Source organism: Ahaetulla prasina, chromosome 3 (genome assembly GCF_028640845.1).
Source record: "Ahaetulla prasina isolate Xishuangbanna chromosome 3, ASM2864084v1, whole genome shotgun sequence".
Lineage (NCBI taxonomy): Eukaryota > Metazoa > Chordata > Lepidosauria > Squamata > Colubridae > Ahaetulla > Ahaetulla prasina.
The window spans coordinates 160,356,774-160,370,632 of NC_080541.1; the positions used below are offsets into that span (position 1 = coordinate 160,356,774).

The following is a 13,859-nucleotide window of genomic DNA, read 5'->3' on the forward strand; positions in this document are numbered from 1 at the left end:
GTAATAAAGTAAGTTGTTGGTTTTTACTTGATTACAGTACTCACAAGTAGAAAAACGTAACTAATAAGTCTTTGTCTTGCCCAGTGTTAAGCCACTTAAGCTAGCAAAGAGGCAGGAAAGGCCCCGATTTATAAAAATTCAGCCTCTTGTGCTGAACTGGTGTGGCTTATCGATGTTCAGAATAAAACTTCACAAAGGGGCATGAACATTCTAGATGGAAGGAAATAGTGTGGAAACTTAATACACATTTAAAGTTCATAAAGATTCAAGATTAGTCTGAATTCATTTTTTTAAAAAAAATAAGAATCCACTTTCTATTTGTGTGCTGAGAAAAATATTCTTAGCCTCTGGGTGTCGCTGTTGGATTTCTCAAACAGGATTATCATTGTAGTAAATACATATATGTGAATTTTTAAACTACAAGCAATGCATTTTTTAAAAAAATTAATTCTAACTTCTGATTTAAAATTTGTTTAATACTTATCTCCTGTTTGGAACGTAGGGTAATAAAGGCAGACATGAACAAAAGGAAAAATATAATAATTCCGAATAGATCTTAGGTATTTTACTAAAAATAATGTTTTATAGCTCTTAAGTACTCTTCAATTCCACCTTTTACTTTAGGAACATGAAAGTTACAAGCATGGAAAACTTCAGTCGGTCATTGGAAATGGTTGCTCTTAGTGTGATTGAATCTTATCAATAGCTCTTCTCATTTGCTTGGGCATTTTGAAAAAAAAGGCATGCATTGTTGCCAGAAACAGAACTCAAAACATTCACAAGCTATCTCAGTACAATACTTATATTTTTACTGAGAAATAGGAGCAGTTGTGCTGAGAAATAGGAGCTTGCTGTGACAAAGTGTTTCATGCGTTTCTCAGTTAAGAATGTATTTTCTTTAAAATGTCACGGGCAGGAGATTTACAATGAGGTTGTTTTCTTAAAGAAGTTTCATTACCCAAAGTAAGTAATATCATCAGTGCTATGTGTTATCAAGCACTGATAATGAAATGTCTGCAAGAAAATAACCGAGCCCAGGAGTACCAAGGACCCCTCATTTCAACCCTGAGCTACAAATATTCTTTATAGATTTACAGTGATTAAATCTTTATGAAAAAATTAGATTTGAATTCAAAAATCTGTTGCAATTTAACATATGATGAGGTCCTTAGTGCAAAAAGATATGCTGAAGCTATGAAAGTAATAATAAATCTGATATTGAAAAGCTACCAGGGGAATCTGTCAGCTACAAAGTGAAGGAAGACGATCCTGACAAAACTGGGAAGTTTGACAATACATTTTGTGAGACATTTTAAATGGTACCATTGGCAGCAAGGGCAAAATAGAATTCACAACAGCAAAACAATTCACTTTCTTAACCATTGTCCTAATGTGCCTTCCTGATTAATAGTTAATTGTATCTTATACTAATATTTACACATGAATTAAAAACTTTACATCATTTGTATGAGAAGAACGGAAGTCTATTTTTAACCAGTTTTAATTTTTAAAGAGGCGCTTGTATGAAAGATAACTTTAAAAATGGCTGCCTAGATAGTTCCTTGCACTTATTTTAGCTGATTTTTTTTAAAAAAATGTCATACCTATCAAAATGATTCCATGTGGTACTTACAAGGTGATGTTTAAAAATTTATTGTACCTCCTAAAATGATTCCGTATGGCATCTTATTAATTAGATTGCTTTTTACATTACTTTCTATAAATAGTCCTGGGAAGAAAATCCGTAAGAAGGATTCCAAGAGCAAAAGCTTGCTAAAATCATTCTGTAGAGGGTCTGTTATAGGCAAATTGGCCTAGCTGCAGGAACAGATGTAAATCCATTTGCTCTCCGTACAGCAAAGTCCTATTTCTCCAGTATGTGTGTGTGTGTGTGTCAATAAACAGCTGCTCTGCTGAATGGAAGCCAAAAAACCAGAGCTGTCCCGTCTCTCCTGGTTCTTTTAATCACGCTTTAAGGCATGTTTGGGCAGAGCACCTTTGTATATAGTCAGGGTTGGCTAGCACAACTGTCACCATGGAAACAAATGCAGCAAAACCCATTTTGAATGAGAAGTAGGAGCTGAACTGAGCAGTTCAGCTTCAGCTTCTGCTTTGGAATTCGCAGGAGCCTTTAAAAAGCCTTACCAAAGATGTCTGAATAGATTTGCTAGGACTACCTGTTTAGAAATGGGAAGGGAGATTTTAGCTATATAGTCTCTGCTCTGTGTTTTTCAGAACTGTCTAAAGATCATAGTGGGATTAGTGACACACGTGCAATCCTTCACAAATTAAATAAATGTTATATATTGTGTGGAGCACTATATTTTATTTATCACTGCCTTTCATTCAGGAGCTCAAAGCAGGGTATGTTTTCTCCCACAGCAACAACCCCATTAAGTGGGTTGGGCTGAGAATGACTATCTGAAAGCCACCCAATCAGCTTGCACGATTAAAGGTAGACTTAAATCTGGGTTTTCTGGTGCTTGTCTAACAGCTTAAGATCACACGTTATCCCTTATCCGATGCTCCATAAATTTAAAGGGATGGGAAGAGAGAAAGATTTCCATATTTAACTCTTCTTCCCAACTAGGCTCCTTTTTCTGACATGGATATTTAACAGAACTCAGCTGGATGTGATGTAGTTTGGCCAAAGACATCTGGCATTGTCCTCGGTTGTGTTTCTTAGTCTTCCAACCTCTGATTCCCCTAACTGGATGGTTGCAAGATGGGAACTTCCAGCTAACTATAGTTAGCTTCAGAAGGGCTACTAGGACTTGATGGAATGTGATAGTAGAGAAAATATGAATTGGCTTTATACTCGCACTAACCCTGAGAAAAATCAGGGAATTATATTTTCTTAATGATTTCATGCCCTTCAAAAAGGTAGATTCCTCAAAAGGTCCCTAAATAACATAAACATTTTTCTGTTAGGGGAAAGCTGTCCATGTATGGCAATTAAGACAGTACTTGACTTGGAAATGCTGCGTTCACTGCTTTTATGATGGCTTTTTTTTAAAAAAAAATGATGATCAAAACAACCAATGCTAATTAGGACATGTCTCAGACACCACTTTTCCAAACTACATGTTGCCAAGGTGCAATTGTGCTTTTAAGGAAGAAGTGTAGTGTAATGCACATCCCAGTAATGATTTTGATAAATTAATTTATATTGGCATTTTAGAGAAAGAGCAGTGCAGTCCCATTTTCCTTACTGATCTAATCAACTCTATATGATTTGTGATTGGTTGAGCTGATTTCAGTAATTAAGAGGAAAAGAAGGACTATTTTTTAAGAGAATAGCAGAACAAAATCATGGCTAAAATGTAGAAGCAAAGGATCTTTGCATTCCTGCAAAGCATTTTTTTTCCTTTAAAATTTAGCAGAGCCCTAATTTATATTGTGAATTAGTTAAATGTTTTTTTATCGCTAGGAAGATAAAATATTAATTTTGTACAAGATTTTTATAAAGGGTTAGGAGAAAAGTGTTAATAAACATCAACTTGTTACATAATTAATTTTCTACTCCATTTGAGATAACCAGTTATTTTTGTTAGGAATGAATAATTCCAAACCAAGGCCTCTTATTTAAACCATAGACTATCTTATCTTTGGAATCAAAGAAATTTCCTTCTCACGCACAACCTGGAGTAATATTTTTGAATAATAAAGTTAAATCTCATCTAGATAAACACTAATTTTCAAAACAACTAAAAATTGCCATTAGTCTATAGAATATTTTATGGATTAATCTGTAAATTTCTATTTACTACATCCTCAGTTCTAAGTCAAACTGGAAGCACATAGCAAAATTCATATCCCCCTCCTGAATATTTAGTATTATTAAAGCCATCCCTTTACTTGCACATTGTGCTAATGTGCACATTATGGGATATATTTCCTGTTTAACAAATTTTTGGTATGGACATTTTTCTGCACAGAAGTTTTTTACACCAATTTTCCAACAGTTAGACTAATCTGACTTTAGAAACAATGCACAAAGTTGGTAATGCAAATGATGATATAATTGTCTGGAGTCCAGGATACCAAAGGGAATAATACTATTTCCCTTACTAAGTTGGCAACTTATTACAGACAAAGCGGAGACATTGTCCATAGCAGCCTGGTATTCAAAATTCAAGAAACAGCTTATTTTATGGTCACACACAAATTGTGAAAAAACGAAAGTTTTCTTGATCTTCCCTCTGCTTATTCAGAAAAGTATTGGACTCTTGGGCTAATCAATCTATGGCAAAAAATTTAACTACTGAATTCCAAAGTTGGGCTTGTTTTCAAAGTCCTTTGGCATGGTAAAGATTGGGTGTATGCTGGCACATTTATGCATTTATGAAATTTCTATCTCATGGCAGTCAAAAGACTCTTGGCATTTTTCAGAAACCTGACATTTGAGTTACAAGAATATTCAATTACATACTTTCTTAGACTATGTGAGGGGCAACAAAGTACTTGTATTTCCTTCCCTTCCTATCATTGTGTTCAGAATTGTAAGATTGTAAGCCTGTCCCTATCTGAATGTCCTGGTAACTCAAAGTAACATTTCATTCATCTGATGACGGTGGACTACAATCCTCGGAAGCTTACACCAGTTTGCCTAATTTAGTGTCTTCTAAACATATAGCCCAAACTGCCAGCATAAACAGAGGTTGGGATGCCTGGAGGTTATGGAAGTTGTGGTCCAAACCATCCGCAAATCATCAACCAGGATGATACAACATTCAGTATCTACTGATGTCCCTACTAAACATCTTTTACTGTGACTATTTTTGTGATTTATATTCTACGCTTCTTTGAGGCAAATCCTGGAAAGGAATATATGTTTTTTTAATAATCAGTTGTGAGCAGAGCAAAGCATGGTTTTGCCAATGTAGACTCCCATTACCCTCCCAAATAAATTTAACATTATTTTAAATTGGATATTGCACTCTTAAAAGATATATATGTATTTACATTGTAAAAAAGGGGAAAAATGAAAAAGCTAACAGGTCTGCAGTGCAATTCTAGACCTATTTCTACAGATGTGAATCCCATTAAGTTCAGTTCTCATGTTACTGAATATAGAACTACTAAAATATTCTTTATAAATAATTTATATCTTATGTGAGATAGAAATACTTTATGGGAATTATAATTTTATATAATTTTCTTTTTAAAAACATAAACAACTATGAGGCAGTAGTTTTGATGGAGACTAAGATTTGTAAAGAACTTGTGTGTGTTTCTGTGTCCTGAAATAAAGACATCTAGAAACAATTAAAAAGAATGTTTTAAAAATAAGCTGGTACCAATGCATAGCCAGAGACTTACAAATAAAAATAATACATAATCACTTGGAAGTTATATTTATATAGTTATTTTTCCCCAGGATAATCATTACTAACATATAATATTATACATTTGGCACTATATTTGCCATTGGTCCAGCAATTGGCAAAAATGTTAGGCATATTTTATTATTTATAAAAAAATATTTAGACAGTGAGCTCACGTTGAATAACTAGGTCTACTGTATTCTGGAAACTCTTCAGCAGTAATACAGCTTTTTCATGTTCCATATGTACAAAACTGTGTCCATTTGCCTGCAACAGACAAAATAGAAAAAAGTAAGTGTTTTAGAATTTAGTAACATGGGGCATATAGTTTTAACCATCAACCACTATCCCATGATATGGTGTAATTTAGAAAAGCAATGCTGTAGTACAGTGTTTCTCTACTTCGATCACTTTATGATGTGAGGACTTCAATTCTCAGAATTCCCCAGCCAGCATCAATATAATGACATGCTGTGAAATTTGTATAGATGTTTGAAACTCAAACCTCTGTATAAATTTTACAACATGGCCTTAAGCAATCATCAACTTTATTTGGATGTCTTTCCCATATTATGCCAATAGAGTTGAATTTTGTTTGTCTAAGTAATTTGCTCAGTTTAGAGAAGTCATTCCCAGCATCGTACCCTCCATGTCCTAGAATTCCCATCATCATGCTCAGTAGGTCATACTGAATTCTCTATAAAAATGTCAGATGAGGATGAGCAGCGAGGTAGCTATGCATGCATTGATCTTGTTAAAAAAAAATGCAATCTGCTACTTGGAATGCTTTGCGTGCAAGAGATTTACTTATTTACACTTCCTTATTGATTAAGCAAAGACCCCCAGAGGAACTTTAGACCGCTGAAACAATTTAAAAGTCTTAAATAGATTGGTCATGGACCTCAATTGAATTGGAATATTTTCAGGATGACCTATGTAGCTTACAATGCTTTGAAAAAAAATAAAACCTTGCCTCATATTGCCCAACTGCACAATCTGGTATTTGCTTCATTGTACAAGCCATCAAGTACTAGTCTCAGGCATTTCAGTCTAGCAAACAAGCTCTTAAGCAAACTTTCTTTCTGACTTTATACATACATATATACAGTATATACATACGTATATCATATATATCAAATATAATATTTATATATAATATGTTATCTATCAATTATGTACTCATTTACCTATTATCTACCCTAACACTATAACTATCTATTCGATGTTATCAATTATCTCAAGTTCTAAAGAGTAAAGCTGCCTTTAAGCACAACCCTAATTTTAATATAATATACCATCTGGAAGGTATTAGAAAACGGCAAAAGTCACTATCTTCATCATGTTTTTCCCACAGTTGTTTCCAAATTCCACCAAGAAAACAGAGGGAGAATCAGCAGAACAAAAGTTGATAATGGTCTTGCATAAAACTGCACTCAGTTAAATAGTCCTAGGAATTTCCCACTTACTGAACTCCAACAGCCGCTCCCCAAAACCATTTCTGCTTATTATTCCAGGCTGGAAAAGATTTGAATTTAGCACAACTTCTAAATCAACTATATCTGTATGGCTACTTAGGAACAGAATAAGCCAGGTCACAGAGTTAAATTTGTGAACCAATTGTTTACAACAGCTGTATCATAATCCAAATAGCCTTTATATCACACCAACATTTCATATGCGACAAGCAGAAGCCTATCAAATGCTCAGTGTTAATGGAAAGAAGGAATCTGCGCTAAGAAGTTTCCCCACCTCCAACTGTGTAGTCTGAATTAGTGAATATCTCTAATAGGGATTTGGGGGGGAGGGTTTATGTGCTTAATATTCCTATTTAAACTATGTCAGTATCATCTTACAGTGGTTCCCAACCAGTGTGCCGCGGCACTAAGGGGTGCCGTGAGATCTTTTGAGGGTGCCGGGAACTTTTGAGCTACGGAGATTTTAAATATCTATTTCCTTATAAGGGTGCCGGGAACTTTTGAAAGGCTTTCCAAGGGTGCCTCAAACAAGAAAAGGTTGTGCCTCAAACAAGAAAAGGTTGGGAACCACTGTAGGACAACTTTGTGGAATATGGAATTTATTTTTGAAAGTATCACTAATCTTAATTTACTCCAGACTTCTCTAAGACTTGGATTTTTATTAGATTAGCATTTACATGCAAAGTTTAGCATTTTATTTGAGCATTCTAATGCATGTGCAATTGAAGCAGTCCGGTCATATTATTTGCATAATTGCTCATTTGAATAAAGAATATGAGTTTCATGCCTTATGCTTCGGTCAAGCTCAACTATTTCTAATAATCATGGCAATGAATACCATATTTTGGAACTCAAGTTTTATTTTTTAATTTATTCTTATGTATGTTGTAGTTCAGAATTTTAATTTATATATACAGTTTCTGCTCATCAGCTTTGGTTTAGTAACCGTTTGAAAATAATAGCACAACCTAGGTGTAATTGCTGTAGTACAAGGTGGCTATTTTGGAGTTTTTAGTTTGTATGTTCCCAATTCTTCTTCACCTGTCCCACACATCCCATTTTTATACTCTAGTGGTTTGAACAAACCACTTTTTGTTTCCAAAATTGTTCATTCAAATTCTGACTTGGAGGCAAACTATACTGTAGTTGGTCAGTTTGCTAGCATGACAATTTATTCTTTGTTCAAATGTATGAGGAAAAGAAATAAGTGCAAAGGGAGGAGGAAATCAATAAATGCAAAATCCATTTAAGGAAAAAGTGTTTTTCATTGGAATAATTATTTTCTTTAGTTCAGGTCTGAGCACCATGCCCGGATAGAAAAAATATCGGAGCAAATTGTAATCGTATCTCAGATATTTTGAGTTTGTTAAGACAATCCATGTAATTTCTGGTTGTTGGGATAGACAATATTATAGTGGCTTGCAAAGCAGACTTTAGAGCTCCTAACATGAGCATGCTTGAAATAAAATTACATGTGGCAAGAAGACTAAAGCTGGTATAGCTGTTAGTATGAGTTTAGATTAGCAGAGAGAGTTTCATATGGCAAGGGTATAATTTGAGGCTGATAACCTAAAACTTTCTCTTATTTGGAGTGTTATGTGAAAATTGTGGCTGCTCAAAGCCATAATATGAAATGAATAGGTTTGAATAATGGGATGTTTTGCATATGAATGGAATTGAAAGTTGATTGCTGAATGCGACAAGAGCAGTATATGAAGAAACAAATAATATGTGAGACTTAATGCAATGATTAATAAGTGGTTCAATACAGAATATGACAAGAATAAAACAATTTCAAATAGATTGTTTGATTTATTTTTGAGTAAATTTATAAACAGAGTTTTTGGTTTGCTGGGGACATGGATGTATATGTACTTTGACTACACGATAATACTTGCTGCAAAGAACCTAATATTTACAGCATTTGCAATCGCAATCGCACTTAGACTTAAATTACCCTTTATAGTGCTTACAGCCCTCTCTAAGCGGTTTAGAGTCAGCATATTGCTCCCAACAATTTAGGTACTCATTTTACCACTTCGGAAGGATGGAAAGCTGAGACAACTTTGAGCCTGGTGAGATTTGAACTGCCAAATTGCAGTCAGCAGAACTAACCTGCAGTACTGCACTCGAACCACTGCACCACCAAGGTTCATTTGTTAGACTGTTTTGCAATGAGTATGGATAAGAAATCAAGGCAGTCATGTTTCACACTGCCATTGGAGTAAATGATTGCAAGTAACGTGCATTGTGAAAAATTAAAGCAAATAGCTAAATTTGTGTATCCTGGTAGAATGTTTACTAAAGTTGGGAAGATGCTAGACATGGAAATGATGGCAAATGATGTGCTTGTTTAGTGAAATGAATGTTTGTCAAAGGAAATAAATGTTGTGTGGAAGTGAGTGTTGGATATACAATGGGAATGTGTTATTTAAGAACTTTATGTGGAAAACAAGAAAAAATAGAGTTAAGTAAAACTAGGTGCTGAATCAATGTGGATTGGATACAGGAAAGAATCATCAACATAAAAATATGTAGAGAGAGTTGGGTACGTAGAAAGACTGAATTAGGATGTAATATTAAATTGCAAAAGAAATACATGAAGGAATAGTGGTGTATTGAGAAGAAGAGGAAACTCAAGACTGTTATGGTTGAATGGAGTTGATGAGGTTCTCAAAGAACGAGAAGACTTTTCTAAATAAGATAAGTCAGTCTATTCATAAAAACAAGGATGGTTAAAGTTTAAAATAGAATGCATGAGTAGTGTACGGTGAATGGTATTGACCCAAACTAGATTTAGCTGCTTACTGTTCTTTTTCTGCACTTTGCCTGATGCTCCTTACTCCAACTTCCTTCCTCCCTCCCTCCCTCCCTCTCTCCCTCCTTCCCTTTTTGTGTTTTCAACATAGTCTTTGAAAATGGACAATATGACAAAATATTATCTATACAAAAGGCAAAATTTAAAAAGAAATATAACAATGTAGTCTTAGATTCTTTTATTCAAATTCTCAATTTTTCTTTGATGAGTTTCTTTGAGTTTGATGCAATATACATGCTCTCACTACTCTCTCATAAAATCTATAACTATACACAGAAGCATCCATCCTATTTCACTAATGATGACCCCTTAGATAGAGAATGACTGGGTTTACTTCAGAGGCTTTTATGCTCTTTACCATTTTTTATTTATTTATATCAAATTTATATGGCCAGCCATCTCATAAAGGAAAACAATGTAATAACAAGTATCAAAATATAATTATTAGATTACTATTTTTAATTGCACTTATTTTTAGAGAAGGTTATAATAGCAAATAGTAATAACTAATCAAACTTATTGAAAAAGCTAAGAGGATCAAATTTTATTAATATTTATGTTAGGTGGGAAGCTATCAAGAAATTCCAGACTAATTGAGGAAATAAAATAGATGGTAAGAAACTTCCAGTACTTCCATACTGTAAGGAAAAAAAATGGACATGACCATGTAATTACTAGGAATCTACTAGTAGGTATATAATTAGATTTATAAATTTTTATTCTATAGATTTGTAGAAATTATTATACATTAAAATAGTTTACAGATACACTGAGATGTGTTATCATTCTATTTGCAGGTAGCTGCATTACCCAGACTTTAGCCTTAGTTTCAATGTTTATAAAAATTTGCTACTGATGGGGAACTCAGCTCAGAATAAAATAGCTATAGCTTAGAGAGTTTGGCTCATTATTTGAAAATGTTTCTTAATATCTGGTTTATATCTTAAAATTAATATTGTTAGAATTTATATGCTAATCCTGCATTAAAATAAACTGCTAGGATTAATAAAAAATATATTCTGTGATGTGAACGATGTGTTTTCTTTGTTGACATATGTCAAATAAACATATCTACCTTTTAATTGTGGATATTGGTCTGAACTACTAACTTTTAGTTGCTTAGGTGAATTTGAAGAAATAATTTCTCACATAGAGTTAGAATGTTTTCCCTAGTATAAGTTGACTTTGTATATAATATACAAATGGATGAAGACTATTGCTTGACATAGTGTAAGCCGCCCTGAGTCTTCGGAGAAGGGCGGGATATAAATGCAAATAATTAAAAAAATAGTATAGTTGAACAGTAATTATTATTTTCTAATGCCTAACTGATCATGTGTGCACACCACATGTGTATGTGAAGGTAGGATCCCCAGGACCAAATATTAATATATGCACTGTCAAATAAGTAAGCCTATTGCTTTTATATAACAGAAGAAAGTGAGAAGTGTAATAATAAATAGAGAGTCCACACACAAAAGATTTTTTTTAATTAAGTTAAATGTTGCTTTAACAAACAGCAAGAAAATAATTTAAGAGAAAGAGTACAAATTCCAGACAGATAAAAGACATTCAACAAAGCCTTGAATTTCATGTGCAAAACCTTAGAGGAATATTTCTGGCAGCCAGGTTTACGCTGGCCTCTATTTAGGTTTTTTTTTTAATATAAAGGCTGATGGTCCATCCTGTTGTAGTAAGTAGCCTTAAATGCAAAAACGTCTGTCTGTATGTCCCTTTCTCATTTCCTGATGGCCTAAATTTGATTTCCCAGCTAAGAATCGAAAACCTCTAATTTAGGCCACGGTTCATCTATTTACTCCAGAGTTATCTTAGTTTTTTAAATGGGAAAATAACCTTTTAAAATGATGTTTTGATTGGAAATGAGCAAAACTATTTTTTTGTAAAATTCTATTTAATTTGATTGTGATGCAGTGCAAAGGACCGATCATATTTTCTATCCAAGGCGTTTGATCAAAGGATCAGTGTGTGATTCCTAAACATGCAGCATGGATAAACTGACACATGGTATATTGGTTGATTTACTTTACCGTAAGCAAGCTTTCGGCCTTCCTTCTTTTACAGCTTTCCCCTGAACCTTAGAGGTAAGTGACTACAAAGACTGCTGGAAAGTCTGAGGATGCATGAGGAATCCCTGCTACGATAGTACATGCTCCCAGTTGGTGACACAAATGGAAGCAGAAAAAAAAAATCATTTGGGGCAAAATTAAATTATAAATGGTAAGTCTCTCAAAAGCTTAGAAACATAAGATAAATTAGAATTACAGTAAACTTCAGAATGTGAGGATGGGAAATACGCAACCAAGACAAAGAGATCTGCTTGGTTCCATCCCGCAGTGATACCACTTCACTTCAAATTCACGATTGTCATGGACATTTATAATTTTTAATGGCAACATGTTTTGCTAAAGTGCAAGATGAAAATTTAAATGGAGGTATAATACTGATCCGACAGATCATATATGATCTCCTTCAAACATAAACCTACACCATTGTCTTTAATAAGAATTGCATGCTGGTTGTCTGAGTAACGGATCCTTGTATACCGCATAATCCATTTCCCTAAGATTAAGTCTTGAAAATATGTTGACTTGAAAAAACAATTATTTCTATTATGGGAGTTATTCCCTCCCTTATTTGTCTTTTGTTTGTTTGTTTTAAACAGAAGGTAGTCTTTGTAATGAAAAACGTCCTCAGTTGGTAAGTTCGGTTAATACATGAGGCAGGCAAAACAATGTATAGCCAACTTTAAGCTTCCTTAACTGAAGCGTGTTGATGATTCTTTGGAGTGGATTGGCTTAGACACAAACAAGTGGGATTTAAGAAAAATCCAATCCTTCTTGTGTATTCGGGCCATCTGTAATAAGAACAAATATATTTCAGAACCTCAGTGCTAATTTTGTTTGACAGCAATTCTTATTAGGTTTGAATTCATTGCCGAACTTACCATGAAACCACCCCAGGTTTGTTGGCCACAAGTCAGGGTAATAACCAGTTTCTGAAATCTGAAAAAGGAAAGTATTGTGGCTGTGGTTTGGCTACTTTGCCACCGCCCAATTTATTGATAACTGGTACTTAAACAAAAGCAGTTTCTATTGAAAGCCTGAAACATAATCTATATGCTAGGGAGAATCTCTCACACCTCATTTTTCACAACACAGATGTGCTTTTAAGATCGGATAATTTCTGTTTTGCCCACTTACACTCTGGATAAAGGGGATGCAAATTATCACAGTGAAAATGGAATGCATTTGACCCCCAATTACTGTACATGGTTTCCAGACCTGTTTTTTGTTGTTTTAATTTAAACACCATTTTGCCCGTACACAAGAGATAAAGGGCTAGGGAAAGGTTCACAGCCTACACATCTCAGGGGCATACAGGGAGCCAAATTTCACCTCTTGGATCCTTTCTGGAGTCCTGTGTCTGAGCAGTTTTCTCCTGTTTGAACCTATTCTTGATGTTGGGAATCAGATGAAAGAATTTTGCTTTAGGGAAATAATTATAGTAAATAGTTGATACCCTTATCTCATTTTATTTAGGACTAGGCAAATTTAGACTGGAAGAGTGTTAGGGTTACTACCACAACATGTATTAATTAAGTAGTCCCCAAGAAGTCACATATCTGTATATAACTACATTGGTAATAGTAATTATGTAAATCTTGTTATATTTGTTTTAGAAAAGTAAGTAGAAACATTCCACAAAAGTTTATAGTTCCAGTAAGATTACTGTTAAAACTAACAATTTGCCATATCGTTTCAAAAATTGTAAACAATAACAAAATAAGATTTTATAGTGTCCATTACTGGAACTCTCTGTGAGCCATTTTGCATGAAAAGTTTACTGAGAAGAATAAATGTTCATGTCCAAATGACTCTTAGTGGGCTAATTCATTGTGTGAACTGGACCTAATGGGTGGTTTATTATACTCTTAGCATAAAGACAAACTTATTTTCATGCATATTTATCAAGTGTATTGTTCAGTTATAATGTGCATGTATGAATGATCCATTATAGATGACAGATAATCCTTGATTTACAACCATGATGATTCCAAGTTATGACAGCCTCAGAAAAAGGCTGTATATATGTATACACCATCCTTGATATTATGACCATCCCACTATACCATGATCACATGATCACAATTCAGCAGCTTGACAACCAGCTTGCATTTACAGCATCACATAACCATGATTTGCAATCTTCCCAGCCTGC

At 34.1% G+C, this 13,859-nt stretch overlaps 1 protein-coding gene across 2 annotated transcripts in view; it reads right to left on the reverse strand.

Annotated features, from left to right (window-relative positions):
* Window positions 1-159: 159 nt before the first annotated feature.
* LRRC7 (leucine rich repeat containing 7) overlaps window positions 160-13,859 on the reverse strand; it is a 225,510-nt gene continuing 211,810 nt past the window's right edge. For both annotated transcript variants that reach the window (XM_058176360.1, XM_058176361.1), the window contains one exon: window positions 160-5,594. In XM_058176360.1, the coding sequence (XP_058032343.1) occupies window positions 5,487-5,594 (108 nt within the window). In that variant the 3' untranslated portion in view covers window positions 160-5,486. The remainder of the gene's footprint in view (window positions 5,595-13,859) is intronic.